The 16,872-nt window shown below is 47.6% G+C and overlaps 1 protein-coding gene across 2 annotated transcripts in view; it reads right to left on the minus strand.

Annotated features, from left to right (window-relative positions):
- Mal (molybdenum cofactor sulfurase) overlaps positions 1-16,872 on the minus strand; it is a 65,520-nt gene that overhangs the window by 31,078 nt on the left and 17,570 nt on the right. For both annotated transcript variants that reach the window (XM_077672835.1, XM_077672827.1), the window contains one exon: positions 14,823-14,970. In XM_077672835.1, the coding sequence (XP_077528961.1) occupies positions 14,823-14,970 (148 nt within the window). The remainder of the gene's footprint in view (positions 1-14,822; positions 14,971-16,872) is intronic.

Consider the following 16,872-nt stretch of genomic DNA (forward strand, 5'->3'; position numbering starts at 1 on the left):
GCTGTAAACGATCTATAGCAAATTATCGGATATAAAGAATAAACTTCAGATATGGCTGGTCATTCTGAATTTCCACTGCCACTGTGACTGCTTATGAAACCAAAAGCAAAGAATCCGAAGCAGTTCCAGGTATATAAATTTTGCTAACCCCATAGCTAAAAATAGTACCCAGCAAGCACATAGCAAAGCCTCTCCAAAAATGGTTTTCAAATGCAATCATTGTAATGCTCAAATCCCACAGCCCTGCGAAAGCCCAGTGCAAACGCTTGTTTTCCAGCTGATGATGATGGTGAGCCGAGCCACTGTCACCTGTGGGCCAACCATAAAGCTTATAGGCTGGCGCCACCTGTGATGATGATGATGATTTCAGGTTTAATGGTGCAAGGCCGACAAAGGCAAAGAGCGCCACGACGATCATGAATGAGATGAGAAAGATTTGTAATAAAGGCACTAGATTAAAAATTTTCTAAGAGAAATGGTGTATAGGGCCATGTTAAAACATAATGAGTATACTAAGAGAAAGGATGCCTATATAGGATCACATTAAAACACAGTGAGTGCAGGCACCTAAGGTGTAAAGCCTCAGGTCCCGCCATTGTTTGGAACACGTCATGAGCACAGGTGAGGTTATGGGCAGTAAGATATGTGTTTTAGAAAATCTACGTCTGCAAGGTAGCTAAAAACTTTTTTGTAAGAGAACATGGGATGGTCTGCAAGAAATAATGAAGGGTGCAAGGGAATATTATATGTGTAAACTTCATTAAAGTGACGTTTCCTTTCAATGTTGCACATCTTGCATTCAATAAGCACATGAAGGACAGATAGCTGCCCTCCACATCGATGACACCGTGGCTTGTTTGTGTCAGTCAACAGGTATGAATGTGTGATGTGTGTGTGGCCGATTCTAAGTCTGCATAAGGCCACTTCTATTGATCTCGCATGTTTCTCAGAAGGAGGTTTTTCAATTTAAGGTTTAATGACATGTAATTTGTTGCTTATTTCTTTATCCCACTGTTGTTGCCAGTGCTCTCGCAGCTTCCTCCTAACATAAGGTTTGAGGTCTTGATATGGAACCAGCTTAATAACTATGCTTTCACGAAGGGCAGCAGCTGCAGCACTTTGGTCAGCGGCTTCATTTCCACAGAATGCCACAGTGGCCCGGAACCCAGCACACTGTGACAGCAAGCTTGAGACTATAAGCCGAGTACAGAGCTCTTAGAACAGCATTAAAAGTTGGGTTTTTACTAGCCTTCAGGGATGAAAGCTTTGCAACAACACTCAGCGAGTCTGTGTATATAACTGAGCTCTTAATTTTGTTTTGGAGAATGTGGTACCATATGCCTCTGCAGTAAATATACTAGTGTTCCTGTTCATTGTTTTGGACAAAGTGAATATGGGGTCAATTGCAGCACAAGACACTGCTGCAGAAGTCTTTGAGGCATCTGTGTAGAATTCACCTGCCTTGTTTTTGTCCGTGAGTGGCAGAAAGTGCCGCGAAATAACAATTTTTCTTTTACAGTTCTCTGAAAGACATGTCACACTGAATTGGGCAAATGTCCCACGGAGCAACCAACTCATGAATGGAGGTGCAGTAAACTTCAGCAAGAGGAAATTGTAGGTTGTTTGAGAGGCGTGACACTGCCAAAGGGAAGGGTGGTGCTATGGATGGTAGATTTTCAAAAAGTTTATTATTAGTGTTATTTTTCATAATTGTGTTCAAAGGGTGTTCCTTCATAGAAGTAATCTTTGCAGCATACATCAGAGCTGTGTAAGTGCACTGGCACTCCAAGGACCACTGATTAGATTCAACGTGAAGGGATGGAATGGGGCTTGTTCGATATGCACCTGTTGCCAAGCGAAGCACCAAGTTGTATACTGGGTCCAACATTTTCAGTGCTGTTGTGGTTGCAGACTGGTATACAATACATCCATAGTCAATCCTTGACCTTACTAGGCTATTTAGAAGTGAAAGCAGACACTTTGTGTCCGTTCCCCATGACTGATGCGATAGTACATTTAAAATGTTTATCGTTTTCAGGCATTTCGTTTTTAGTAATTTAATATGCAGTATAAATGTGAGTTTGTGGTCAAGTAAAATACCCAGAAACTTGTGTTCTTTTACTGGTATGGGCTGACCTTGTAATGTAATACAAGGAGGGGGATGGACACCACGCCGCCTGGAAAATACCACAACAGCACTTTTATCAGCATTCAACATAAACCCGTTCTTGTCAGCCCATGTAACCAGTCTGTTGACACTTAATTGGATTTGGCGTTCACATATCGATAAATTACAGGACTTAAAACTAACTTGAATGTCATCAACATAAGTGGAGTATGAGACAGTTCGTGGGAGAACATTTTTTAGTGAACTCATTTTAACAAGAAAAAGTGCGCAGCTCAGCACTCCCCCCTGGGGTACACCATTTTCTTGAACAAAGGTTCTAGACAGCACGTTACCCACACGAACACAAAATGTGCGATCAGAGAGATAGTCCTTAATAACGTTGAGCATATTACCAGTAAGGCCAAATGACTGCAAATCTAGCAATATACCGTATCTGTTCTATCGTACGCCTTCTCCATGTCAAAGAACACAGAAAAGCAGTGTTGCTTATGGATGAAGGCATCTTTCACATATGATTCAAATGCAACCAGGCTATCTGTAGTTGACCTTCCAGACCTGAAGCCTGTCTGATCTTTGTCTAACAGACCATTAAACTCGAGAAAGTACAATAGTCGCCGATTTATCATTTTTCGAGCAGCTTACATAAACAACTCGTCAAGGCGATGGGTCTGTACCTCGCAGCAAGACAGGATTCTTTTCCTTCTTTTAGAAGCGGTACAACAATAGCCTCTTTCCATGTTCTTGGAAAGCGACCTGTTTGCCATATTTTGTTAAAGAGAGAGAGAGTATTGCAAGCAGGGTTTCACTGTGTAGGTGTCTGATCATGTCATAGCTGATTCGGTCAGCTCCAGGGGCTGACTTACCACATGTCGAGAGTGCATTCACCAATTCAAGCATCGCAAATGGAGCAGTATATCCCTCATTCGAGCATTGGTTCACACGAAGAGGCTGACGTTCTGCTGCCTTCTTATGCTGTAAAAATGTTTGTGTATAATGTGAAGAACTGAATACATGTTCAAAGTGTTTCTCAAGAGCAGCTGCTTTATCTTTTACAGAGTTACCCACACTACTTACTAGGGGAATAGGATGACTCTTGTATCCTTTTAGCTTCTTTATTCTAGTCCAGACTTTCCTAGAATCTGCATAAGAATTTATAGATGATATAAACCTGGTCCAACTTTCGTTTTTTGCCATACGTCGCGTACGCTTCCCTTTAGCTTTTGCCTGCTCAAACTTGAGAAGGTTGTCGGCCGTGGGATAGCGGCGTAAAAGTGCCCACGCCTTGTTCTGTTCAGACCGTGCACGCACGCAGTCCTCATTCCACCATGGTCTGTGTTTTGGGAGTTTAAAAAGTAGTCTCTGGAATGTTTTTCTGAGCAGAGTCAACAATGTGGGCTGTAATCAGTGAACTTGATGCTTCAACATCTAAATGGCATATTGTTGTAGGGGGTAGCCTGGAAAGTTCTTTGTATGTTTTCCAGTCAGCTGCTTGTAATTTAAATGTTTGAAGTGGTTCTGTGCCTTGAGAGTCATTGTTTACAGCCATTAGTTTTTCAGGAAAATGATCACTGCCATACAGGTTGTTAAATACACTCCATCCAAGCATAGGCAGCAAGATTGCAGAGCCAATTGCAAGGTATATTGCTGAGTATGTGCGGTGTGTAGAGTTGTAATATGTGGGGTGTTTCTTATTAACTCTTTCACTACCGCGCCTATCAAAATCGATCAATTTGATCGATACTTTTGGGAGCGCCTTTTCATAGCGTTTCAGGCGTTTCTCGAACAAGTAAAGCTGTTCGGAGTTAGATCAGAAAATGGCCTTTCAAAATCAGTTTTGTTTTCATTTTTGCAACGGAAACGTGATTTTTGACACGCTTTTGAATCACTTGGGTGTGGAAAAGGGGCGTGGTCATCGCGCATCACGGCTACCAACGAAGAATGCGTGCAACTCGTAATTACTCTGCACCAGCGCTTGTTTTTTGCTATCATGGCGTGAATGGGGAACTAGCAAACGATTTTCAATCATCAGGTTCGCACTCTGGCAGTAATAATCCCAGAAATCGGCTGAAAATGTCAAGCAGTGCCTGCTTGCAAAGCTACTTTATGATTTTAGGCAGTTTTATTGCCTTTGCGCACGTTGTTCTAAGTACTGTGGTAGTTCTACTTACCCCAGGACCATTCGCAAACAGTTTACAGCAGCTTCGGTTTCGTTTCTGCATCGCGAAATTCATATTTAGCGCTACTACGCAGTTACCCAACTTCAAGGCTACCTGCCATGGCACCTGAAGCGTCCGCGACTGATCCTCGAATAAAGCACGGCGCTCCTGATTTCCCCCCACCCTAACCCGATTTGTGCGATAAGAACTTCAGATGCAAGTCAAAAGGTCACACCCAGTCGCCAGATATCTGTTCCGCCGAGGACAGCGCTTCAAACCGGCCTTACACTGCCAGCTGTTCGCCTTCCAGTTTCGTTTCCATGCGAGGGTATATCCAGGTGTCTAATGTTGCTGCTTAGTTGAACTGTCTATTCGGACGGAGTCTGTGATAAGTTTTTGTACTCTTTCATTTGAAAAATGTTAGGTGGCGCTGCAATAGAGGAGGCTCATTGTGCTGATCTTTTTCTGTACACAACTGCTACTCGGCCAAAGATCGCAGGCAGGGTGTCTAGCAAATTGCCCAATTCAATTTCCCTGACTTTTCCAGGTTTTCCATGACCATTTTAGTTGAAATTCCCTGACCAATACAACACGCACCATTTTGTGGAAACGGTCCGTGAAGCATATAAAAAGCGTAGAGAAAACACATTCTATCATACGGAAAAACACATTTGTTCTCAATTCTCAAAATCCACTTTGATTAATTTCAGTTTGTTGTTTGAGGTTTGCTTGCCTTCAGTTACGGCTTCAGATAGTTTATTTCATCTTGCTGGATAGAAGCTTCAAGTTGCACTTCAGCAAGCACCTTTTGCTTTTTTTCTTGACTGTCCTGGCTTGACATGCAACGTGAACCGCATGGTGCGTTGCGCGTGCGATTTTTTGACGCCCGCGTCGACGATTCGCGCGCGCGGCAGTGGGAGGAGCCTGACGACTTGCGCCAACGGGGAGCCGCGCGCCTCATAGCGGCAGTTTCGAAGCTCTCGAGGCAGCCGGCTGGTTCCGCCAGAGATGTTAAGGCTTACCACGCCGGCAGGTATTGCATGGGCCCTTTCAGTAGCGGCGCGGATGATGTTTTATTGTACCGTTTTCTCCCACATTATAAGCTCTTTTACCTCACAAGCAACTTCGTGCGTGCCTTGTGCGGCATTATAGAGAGCGCTTAGAAGCGGTCGCTCAGAGTTCCTCTATATAGCTATATATATAAGCTATATACATAGCTATATATAAAGGAACTCTAGTTCCACGGCAGCGTCAGTGCGCCTGTGACGTGCGCGGCGCGTTTTCGCGCGCAGAAAACACCCCATGCGGTTCATTGGGTTCGCGCTAAACCATGTTCCTTTTTGATTATGTAATTCTGGCTCCTGATGTCATAAGGAAGTTCTTTCAAGATTAGCTCCCAAAAAGCACTGCCTTTTAAAATTCGCTAAAAGAAAGCCCGTTTTGCGTGCGATTTGGGCACCACCTAGACGTCCCTCTGCCGCAAATGCACCCAGCAACCTAAGCCAGCTGCCTGAACCGCACGGCAAGTTTCTGCACGCGATTCGTGCGCGGTATTTTCACGGCCGCGTCGACGATTTCGTGCCTGCGGTGGCTCCTTTCCTGCACAAGCAAGTGCGTTTGTGCCTTGAGTAGCATTTTAAAGAGCGGTTAGTAGCGGCCGTTGGAGCTACCGCACGACTCCGCGGCCAGTGCTGCCGCCATGTTGCCAACGCCTACCGCTCGACACGCACCGTGCGGGTGGTTTGCGCGGCGGCATCAGCGCGCCTCGGGCGTATGCGCCGCGTTTTCCCTTGCAGAAAAACCAAGCGTTTCATGCGGTTCACGCTTTCGTCGCGCGCGAACGTGTTGTGTTCGGTAACTTCTTGGGGGCCTCCAACACTGGTTTCTCCTATTCTAAAACTGTGTGGGCTGTCCCCAAAGTGGTTTTCCCTGACTGGTACTACTTGATTCAAAAATTCCCTGACAATTTCCTGACTTTTCCCGGTGGCTCAAAATTCCCTGACTTTTCCCGGTTTTCCCGGTCGCTAGACACCCTGGCAGGGCACGATTCTAGCTCGTCGTACCTCATTTTTGCTAGCAAGGCTACAATTGCGAGTAAGATGATGATAATAAAGCTCAGCTTTATGTTTTGAGAGATAACTGACCGTGAATGACAACAAGCATCAGCCACGGCGTTCCGTTTTCAACTTCATGCATGTTTTTTTCCGCATCGCGTGCTTGTCCCAAATATTGTGCTAGCTGTAAATGCAAAGTCAGCCATTGACAAGATGTTTTTACGTTATGTAGGGGCAAATTGGTGCCCCTGATAATGACAAACCGCCAGATTTATTCCAGAAAACCACCCGAAATTGCACATTTTGAATTGGAGGTTGGGCTTCACCGCACGACACAAGCACCGTGCATGCTAACATTTTTTTTTATATCTGACAAACTGTTCCGCGCAAGTCGACATTTTTTCTAGGGCGTGTTTTTGAAATGTTTTCCTACAAAATGTATATTCTAATTTTTTTCTACTACCGGTGGTTTGATATACACAACTCCTTTTTTATCATTTTTTTCGACAACTTAACAAAAATTTTGGTTTTGATGTTTTTTTTAACACTATGATATATAAAAACCTTTAAAAAACTGGTATTATTGGAAATGCCGTTAAATAATATGCATTTTGTGCTCCTGCAAATAGTGCCTAACCAATTTTTTAGCAGGAAAAAAAATGTTTTCTTGGACCCCTAAAATTAGTCAGTTTTCCGGCGGTAGCGAAAGAGTTAAGGATGCAACATCCGGATGTCGTGACAAACCTTTCAATGAGTCGCCCTCGAGCAATGGCTCGCACAGATCCCCAGATGGGGTTGTGAGCATTAAAATCACCGGTTATGATGTAAGGTTCAGGTAGTTCATTGATTAGGTTTTGACGTTGGAAAGGCGATAGATAGTCAGTTGAAATGTAGAGAGAACAAACTGTCACTAGTTTGCCAAAAATTATGGCTCTAACAGCTACAGCTTTGAGTGACGTCTGTAGCTGGAGGTACTGACAAGCCACAGATTTTTGGAGTACTACTGCCACACCACCAGACGGCTGGATGCAATTTTGTCTGTCCTTAAGGTAAACAATGTACTGTGTTAGGAAGTTTGTCTGTGATGGGCGCAGGTGTGTTTCTTGGAGACACAGTATTTGTGGTTTGTGATTGGTGAGGATGTCATAAATATCGTCCAGATTTCTTAAAGGGGTACTGACACAAAATTTTGAAGGCGAGATAACTTCGGAAATAGATTGGTGTGGACACATATACATCATCTGCAAAATATCAGCGGCGAATACAGCCTAGAACATATTTAAAATCAATTTTAAAGTGTGAGAAACGCAACCGAGCAGCCAGCAGAGGACCACGCGCAATCGACATCCCGTGGGTATTTTGTAAATAAACAACATCCACACACGTCACGAGTTTGTGTTGGCCGCTTCCGCACTGCCGGCGCTTTTCGCCGGCTCGCCCGGCTCGCCGCTCCAATCGGAAGGCCGGAGGGCGGAGCTTCTGCTCCGCCGCCAACGACCCGACTGTTGGCGGCGGAGGCGCCGTGAATTCGTTAGCTCATCGGGCAGCTAAAAGTTCTACAGCGATTCCAGGCACTCTGTTTCTATTCCTTTTGATTTACATTGGACGCGAAAACGCGCCGGAGACACGAAAAGCCCACTGAGCGAGTCGCACGGCGGCGGCCACGGCCGTGAAGTGGCCCAGGCCGGCGCCGGTAGCTCGAGTGATAGCTTGTTACAGCTGCACGAAATTGCACCCAAGTCCCAACCACGGCAGTTTATATGAGAAAGGAGTTAATGATGCAATGGCGGGTTGCATTAAAAATTGTCATCTGCACCGCTTACGAGAGCGGCAATCGAATATCCGCCGCAGTGCTAAGCCGAACACATCTGTAGGCGGACCTGTAGGCAGACCGCCCGGCTGCTCCCAGCGCGCGTCGTTCTCTAGTCGCGGCAGCATTTGAACTCGCAGCGCCTGCGTCACGTCCACGGTCGCTTTTTAATTAAGAGGCTCACGAGATCAGTACGTGGGGGCATTGGCAGAAACTGCTGGCGACACGGATTCGACAGGGCTACAGCAGCTTTGCTCTGTGATATCCCTCCGACGGTCACGTAGTCAGCTTCGTTCATACAAAACCCATCGTTTCGCGGCACCCGCTGAAATCGAAACCGCGACTGGCCGCATATGCCTCTAATTAAACAACGGTTGCACGCTGAAGCAAATGAGGTTTCTAAAGGTGATAAGTAGGTCACTAGCTATCGTATTTACACGATTGTAGGTCGACCCTTTTTTTCAAATTTGACAATCCAATGTTGGGGGGTCGACTTAGAATCGAAATCGAACCGTCTACCGTAGTGACAGCAAGAGAAACGAGAAATTGGGGGTGCTACGAGGTGGGGACAGCTTTGCACCCTCGTCCCCATGGTTACGGTCTAAAGTGTGAACCGCATGGGGCGCTTTCGTCTCGCGAAAATGTGCCGCGCCGACACTGCCGCGAATACCACCCGGATGCTGCGCGCTACGCCATCGGCGGCGGCAACATGGCGGGGTCACCAGCCGCGAAGAGGTGTGCGTAGCTCCAGTGACCACTTCTAACCGCGCTTACAGATATCACTGAAGGCACAAACGAAGGCGTTTGTGCAGGAAAGGAGCTGATAATGTGGTCGAAAACGACACTATAAAGCATCATCCGCGCCGCTAGGGAAACGCCAATCAAATATCCGCCACCGTGGTAAGCCTAAACACTTCCGGCGGCGCCAGCCGGCTGTCCTGAGCGCTCTCAAACTGCTGGCATGAAGAGCGCACCTCCCCATTGGGACAAGACGTCAGGCTCTTCCCACTGCTGCGCTCGTCACGCGTCATACCGACACAGAACCAGTACAACGTAGAAGCTGCCGCGCACGCGGGATTGTCGACGCGGGCTTGAAAAAGTTGCCCGCGCAACGCCGACGCGCACGAAACACGTTATTCTTCTCTAATAAACAAAATGAGTATTAGCGAATCCCTTTATTCAATGCGCGGCTCTGAAGTAGCCCAAATCATATCACATTGTTCAGTAGACTTCCGAACGCAATGGTGGGAAGTTAGTCGCTCAAAAGTAAACCGCGCGCGGCTGCTTTCGTCAGCCGCCATGTTGTTTGTTTTGGTATCGCGCGGCAGTGGCCGCTGCCGGTTGCTTCGATGGTTATCATCTCACAGCGAATGCATTCTACCGGCTAAACCCACAGCGCATGGTTAGTCCTTGTGCTTATACAAAAGCTTTTCTTTTTTTAACATCTACCGCGCATACCGCGAGCACACAGCTCTTGCGGCATCGATCATCGATGGTAGAGCCGCCGTGTGGGTTGACGGAAGAGCTTCTCGTTGTGATACGATTTTCTCAACGGCGCTCGTTTTGTGTTTTTTTTTTTTTTTTTTGAGAGGTGCAACTTTTGGGGGTCGACCTACATTCGAGTCGACTTACAATCGTCTAAATACGGTACTTATCGCAACAAAAGAAACAAGATGCAAAATTTTTGTGTCAGTGCCCCTTTAACAACCCCCTACAATTCCAGTACATAACACTTTCAGCAGCCATAAAAATCAGCAAAAGAGAAAAAAGGATCATGTTCTGGATTATGTTTTTTCCCCTCTTTAGCAGGCCGTGTTTCGGGGCCCTTCTGAGCAGGTTCACTTAGGTTGTGGGGTCATTTCCACGGGCAACGACTTTACTGGCCTTTGGTTTGGTCGGTTTGCCACGACCTGTGGCACCGCGGCGCTCCTGTGATGCCTCAGGAGCAGACGTACTTGGAGAGACATCCATGGCCTCAACCGCGGTTTCTGAAGTTGAAAGATTGTCAGGACCAGACTTTGTGCTAGAGGCCGTAGCCACAGCACTGGGCACAGCTGGAGCCGCATTACCCACAGGAGCAGCCTTCTGCTGTTGCACAGGTGCCCGAGACGAGGCCAGGTCAACATCGCTGACCTGGACAGGAGTCGTGCTGGCCAACGTTTATAGAACCAAGGTCAGTTTTAAAACTCTCCGCCTTCGCCATACCAGCAATACGGCGCCCGAGCGACCCACAGCGCCAGGTGGCGTCGCCGTCGCAACCGGCTCCCTTCAGCCGCTGGGGAAGCACCAGCGAAAGCAGCGCGGGCCGCATCTGTACTGCCGTTGCGAGCTTAATCGCGAAATATGCCGATCGCCGTGTTTATAACCTTTTATTTACGCTTGTAAGTGGTAAGTCTAGCCACATGTCACCGGAGCTACGGCGCTCAATCGGTGACAACCATTGCGCAGTAGCCGCTTGCATTTCAAAGGCCGCGCGGCTTTGTGGCTGCACTTCCGCGTTCGTTTAGAGCATCGTCTGCCATTTCACATTACATAATTTACGTTTCTTGTTGAGGCGGCTGCATATTCTAACCCTCTAGGCAGGAAATGTGGCTGGTACGTTATGCAGAGACATTAGTGAACGCTGGCAAACATTGTCATCATTTCGTTAAAAAAGCTTTATCGGTTGAATAAAAGAACCAAAAAGTGGATATTTTTTTAGTTTCAAGGTAGCAGATATTTTCACGGGATATCCCTCTTGGCGAAAAGAATAGGCTGTCAAGTATCAGCTTCGCGTGGTGATGGGGCCGAGAAGGGAATCAAGACGAAGACGACGATCGCAGTGCACCCGGCACAAACCGTATCTCTGTGTCTCCACTGCAGTGCCTAGTAGCTCTGTAAATAGTGCAAATACCGCTATTATAATCTCGTCTACTTCGTGCCGGTAAATGAGATTATAGTAACTGTATTTACGCTATTGACAGAGCTTCTAGGCACTGCAGCGGAGACAGCAGCTGCCCGAAATAGTTACTTCTTCCCCGATTGAAACACTTTTAAACGAAAAGAAGCTATCCCTCTATTTTCTGAAGAACAACAACAACAAAAAACCAACATAACTTCTATTGTAATCTCTGCCAACATTCTTTCGCCAGCTCGCCAATTGAAAACGAACTCTTTCCATGTCTCTCAACGCTGGTTCACTGCTCGCTGCCAGCACGTCTAAATTTGCAGCACTTTCTTCGGCTGCACCGTTAGCGCTTGTTTTGGCTTTCTGTGCATGCAGACGAGGTCTGTGCAACAATCTGCATGTTTCGGCGTGGAAATTTCTTTCTATTTGCCGGCGGCTTGGATAGGTAAGGAAGCAGGTTTGGAAATATTTTCGGGACGGCTCCTTCGACGAGGCTCCACTTTCCTCACTCAGTTTCTACTTTTTCACTGTTAATGACGTGGGTGTAGCTCTTTGCTATGTCCTCAGGGTAAAAATTCACGCCACACGCGCGATTTGGCTGAGAGGTTTCGGTTGAGACACGCATTGGCACGGTACCATATATCTGCACGGAGGCCGAAGTAACTTGAAGTGCGAGAAAAGCGCCTTTGGGTTTGGTTTCCCCTGTGACCCACCCGTGCAACCGGGGACACAACACGCCGGCATGGTGCTCACCTAACCATCTACAACTGGAGTGCGCACGCAAGCACGCAAGCACGCAAGCACGCACGCGCGGAGACGCTAGCTGCACAACGGCAGGTGTATCCCTCAGAACGTGCTGACCTCAGCTGCCTCCTCAGCCACCCAGTGCTCCGCGCGGGAGCCGGGTGCGACTGCAGCGCCATCAATGCGGCTTGGTGCGGCAGCGCCGGAAAACACTTCGAAGTTTTACAACTGACCTTGGTTCTATAAACGTTGGTGCTGGCGGCCTTTCGCCCAGCACTAGGTCGGAGTGCAGCAGCAGAAGCCACGGTAGCGACTTTCTGCTGCTGAGTGGGGGGCTGCGACGGGACCAGGTCAGCCTCGCTGTACTGGGTGCCCGCATTTACCAGACGATGCCCCACCCCCCGGCGAGCTGCGTCTGCGTAACTTTTGCCCGATAGCAAGGCATGCTTCAGGCGTGCTTGTGGGAACGTTAGGTTCTCAGTGACTTTCAGTTGGATTATTTCTTTTTCTTTTTTGAATGATGGACATGCACGTGAGAAGGCAGAGTGGTCCACTGCAGTTTGGGCATTTCACTTGTTGCTTGCTACAATCGTCACTGGTGTGGTCAGTGCTTGCACAGTGAGCACAGATGGATCGGCCACGGCACGACAGAGTTCCATGGCCATACTTCTGGCACTTGAAACACCTTCACGGATTTGGTATGTATGGACGCACTGGACAGGAAATAAATGCAGCATGGACCGATTCGGGAAGTGTTGGACGGTTGAAAGTCAAAACAATGTGCTTAGTTCGAATTTCCTCTCCTGCACGACGTATAGTTATCCTCCGCACAGCTGTTAGGCCTTGGTCTTTGAGCCCTTCGAGGAGATCGTCTTCCTTCGCATGAAGTAGTTCTCGTTCAGAGATGACGCCTTGGGTTGTGTTTAGGCTACGATGTGGCGTGACCGTCACTTTTAGTTGAGCCAGGGTGTCCTGTTTTAGGAGGTTTTCACTTTGGTTTTTTCTTTGTACTTCTACCAGCAGGTCACCTGAGGCAAGTTTTTTTGCATGGTAGTCTTTCCCAACGATGTTCTCGAGGCATTTTGCAATGAGGAACACCGATTTTTTTGCTAGGGGTGCATTTTCTTCTTCGGAGTGTGCCACAAGGTATATGTTCAAGGTTTCGACAGGTGGAGCTGCTCTGATGCTAAGTACTTCGGTGCGGCCCCTTTTCAGGGACCGATCAGTTTTTCTTGGGGTGGAAAAGGAAGCCATAAATACATGGTGTACATTCGGTAGCAAGGCCGGCCGCCCACCACCGAGCCCAACAAGGGAACGTGACTTAACACGCTAGCCGTACCTTGCCACTATAATCCTATGCTCGGGATCGAGACTGACGTCTTTGCACAGGATAAACCCTCGTTGCCTGGAAAAGCTTAGAAATAAGGAAGAAATGAGATGACAGGACAGTGTTAGGAAAGGAAAAAGAAAAGAGAAAGAGCTGAGAGGAGCACAGGAAAAGGCGACTGGCTGATTCCCCCTGGGCGGGTCAGACCGGGGGTACCGTCTGCGAGAAGCGGGGGCCGAAGTGGCGTGTTGCCGCTGCTGGGGGGCCGTAAAGGTCCAAAACAACCCCAACTTTGGCTCAGCCACCAGGTTCCCCTTTTCCCCGGACACGGCAAAGCCACGCACAGCCGGGACGTGGGTGGGTCCAACCCACATGTGCTCGGGTCCGTGGTGTTGCAAGAGACGAAGTGCCTACGGCAGTAGGCACCCCTGTGGAGCTCGGGACCGTGGTGGCGCTACACGCCTTAACTGCCCAGGTCGCAAAAAAAAAAAAAAAAGAGGTGATTTTTGTTTTCACTTTTGTTTTGACGGCTTCAACTAGCATAGCATCCTCTGCACGAAACATTGTTTGCACCAGTTCGAGTCCGCGTCCTCAAAAATCTAAGAAGCATTGGTGGAGCACATCGACTGCTGAAAGCGCTTCATTATAAGCGTCGGACGGTTTTCACTCGCGACATCATCGGGAACGCTGGCGAGCTCTTCCCACCATTCACCGATGCTGCTGTCTTGGCACGGACTCGCTGACCAGGCGGGTTCCGTCGCGAGTCCCGCGCATCGAAAACAGTTACGGAAAGTATTGGGCGTCACGTCGCTCCGTGCGAGGCGCAATGTCTCAGTCGCGGCTAATCCACATCTCAATCGCCGCTCCGAGATCATGCATTTCGGCGGCTATTCTAGGCGCCCAGAGTTCGATATATCGGATGTGAACTTCGCCATAAGGAATATGTTTCCCATGTATTTCCGTAACTGAATTATTTTTGTTCGATATATAGCATAATTCGCTCTATCCGGGTTCGTTATAGCCGGGTTTGACTGTATGGAAAAGTTTGGGCTTGCTATTTAAAAAGGGGCCTTTCTTAGCTGCTAGAGTTTTTTATGAATTTTTATCTGCACAGGAAGCACTTGCAAGGCCCCCGCAGAGCCCTTCACACTAGCTGGACGCAACCTTTGCACCTTGCAGATAACACGCCTGCACCTCCCCCTCCCTCCCTCCCTCCCCCCTCCCCCCCCCTTCCCCCCCCCCGGAGCTTGATGGTGTTGTACTAGTGTGCAATCAATTATCTTGCATGCAGTAGGTGCCTTTCTTTTGCATGAGAAGATACACTTTGGCTGCATTTTTTTTCTTGTTATTTCGGTGCTGCTGTGGGCACCACTAACGTGAAATAATCGTTTCCCTGCTACATCTACAATGATAAGCAACAACTGGCACTGTTTGGGCTGGTACTCAATTTTAACGTCCACGTAATTTTGGGACATACTTTCCCGGAAAAAAGTACGTGTTAGTTGAGTAATTGTGGCATAGGCTTACTGCATGCCAACATGTACTCTGAACCAGAAGGTTGCCACAACTCCAGGCAAGCACTGAATGAAAGACAAGTGACTCGCTTCTACCCACATCTTACAAAGGCTGCACTGGTGTTCAATTGAACACGCTGTGGTCCAGTGAAAGTAAGGTTTTTATGACTATGCACGTATCACATAAACAACAATACATCACCGGAGCAGCACCCTTTTCTCCTCGACGGATGGTCTCTTGGTCGACAAGAATCCTCACGAGGCGGACGTCGTCACATTTCAGGTAGTTTTTGAGCCACTGCGAGGCTTCCTCCGACACCTCCACAGCCTTGTAGCTGAACTTTCTCACCCTGCAAGTAAAAAGAAAAAGTCAGAGAAGCTTACACTCCCGCGCAAGACTTGAATGGCAAAGCTGTTGTAGGTGAGCATTGCCAGACACGTAGTTTTAGTTTCAGTATCATTGTTTATTTGGATAGTTGCGGTGCTAGTAATCATTGTCTTAAGCATCGAAGAGATCGTCGCCTTCTTCGTGGCGAGTGGTGGATGCAAATTCACCCTCAGCATTGTATACTTCCACCAGCTCAACTGGCGAAGCTTGCACCAAGTCGTGCAAGGCTTGAACCATAGAGAAGCTGCAGGATTTCTTTATACATGAGCACTAAGGACACATCACAATGCATTTGTAAAAGTTTGAAATTGTTTATATACATGTTCCATCATTTCTTTGCACTGTGCCAGTAGTAGTCATTGCCATATCATCGTGTTATGCATGCCAAGCACTACATGCACAGTAGCGCTTGACAACAGCACTGAAGTTATATAAATTTCCTTGACAAGCTATTCATTATAAAACAACACAACTTCAACAGAGATGAGAAAGAAAACATACGAATACGATAATAACGGATCACTTGGTTTTCTTCAGAAAAAAATATATGTACACACACACATATACTGCGTGACACTTAATAGACACAAATCGTCCTGTACGATATGTTGCACATGCCGGTTCCAGGAACAAAACTTCTCCCTCACTCAAAGCTATAAACTCAAAAAAGTTTCACTCAAAGCTATGAACTCAATTTTCACGACAAAGTAGACACCAATCATTTCCACTACAAGCTGGACCACTGCACTGTGCTAAAATGCTCATGAGTAGGTCTTAGGTGAGCACCCTTTACATTTTTCTACCACGCGTGCATGCTCCTTTATCCACCCATTAAGACACTGCACGGTGTGGCATATATACTTGGAGCCACACGACAGAGGCAACTGATAAACACCTCCTACTGCACAGTTCTCCTTAGAAGAAATATCTCTGCTGGAAGATAGGGTGTCCCGTGCTGCTGCATCGGTTGAGATCCTAAAATTTCCCTCCCTGTATCATCATTTTAAGCCACAGTACAATTGCAAGGGGTCCACTAAATAATTCAAGTATCTGTGCTGCCACCAGGCACATTCAAGACCCATTTCATGTGTACACACACACACACACACACACACACACACACACACACACACACACACACACACACACACACACACACACACACACACACACACACGCACGCACACGTCAGAATGGACGCACAGGTGGCAACACCGCCAGCTATCTTCCTTCCTTCCTTTTATTCTGTAGCGGCCACTTCGTCATCAACAGCAAGCGCCCACCATCATCATCATTGGCCGCTGCCTCCATCGTCAGCAGCGCGTGGCCTCGGCATGCACGACGAGCCCCGCGAGAGAGAACACCCAGGCTTCTGAGCTGCTCGGCCACAAGCTACAGGCACTCCCCAAATCGCGGACTCCTGCTGCCATCGAAACTCATCTGAAAAGAAATGTAGGCCCTGCCGCACGACTACATCAGCGCCTACAATTCCCTCCCTCGTGATCAGAGTGGATTTGCTCCTTCCTTGACACTGCGAACACTCTCAGCAGGGTACCCCATGACTTCCAGTCTGGCCATCTGCTTGATGACGCCTGACAACACGCAGTGTCCATCCTCAAAGCTGATTACAAACAACATCGCAGTGTTGAGTTTTCAAGCTACCGCCTGCATGTCATGCAAGCTGAAGTTGGATGCCTGCACAGCATAAGCAGTATGCTAGTGATCACTTTCGGCTGCTTGTGCCAGCACCCACAGACTCCCACAGACATTGTCAGTGTACATAATTATATATACAGTCGAGCCCACTTGTACTGAACTTGATTGCCACGCTGACTTCATAATATCAGCAGTTCATATAAAGTTA

This window comes from Haemaphysalis longicornis, unplaced genomic scaffold (assembly GCF_048455015.1).
Source record: "Haemaphysalis longicornis isolate Haplotype H1 unplaced genomic scaffold, Haemaphysalis longicornis Haplotype H1 scaffold_1, whole genome shotgun sequence".
Taxonomy (NCBI): domain Eukaryota; kingdom Metazoa; phylum Arthropoda; class Arachnida; order Ixodida; family Ixodidae; genus Haemaphysalis; species Haemaphysalis longicornis.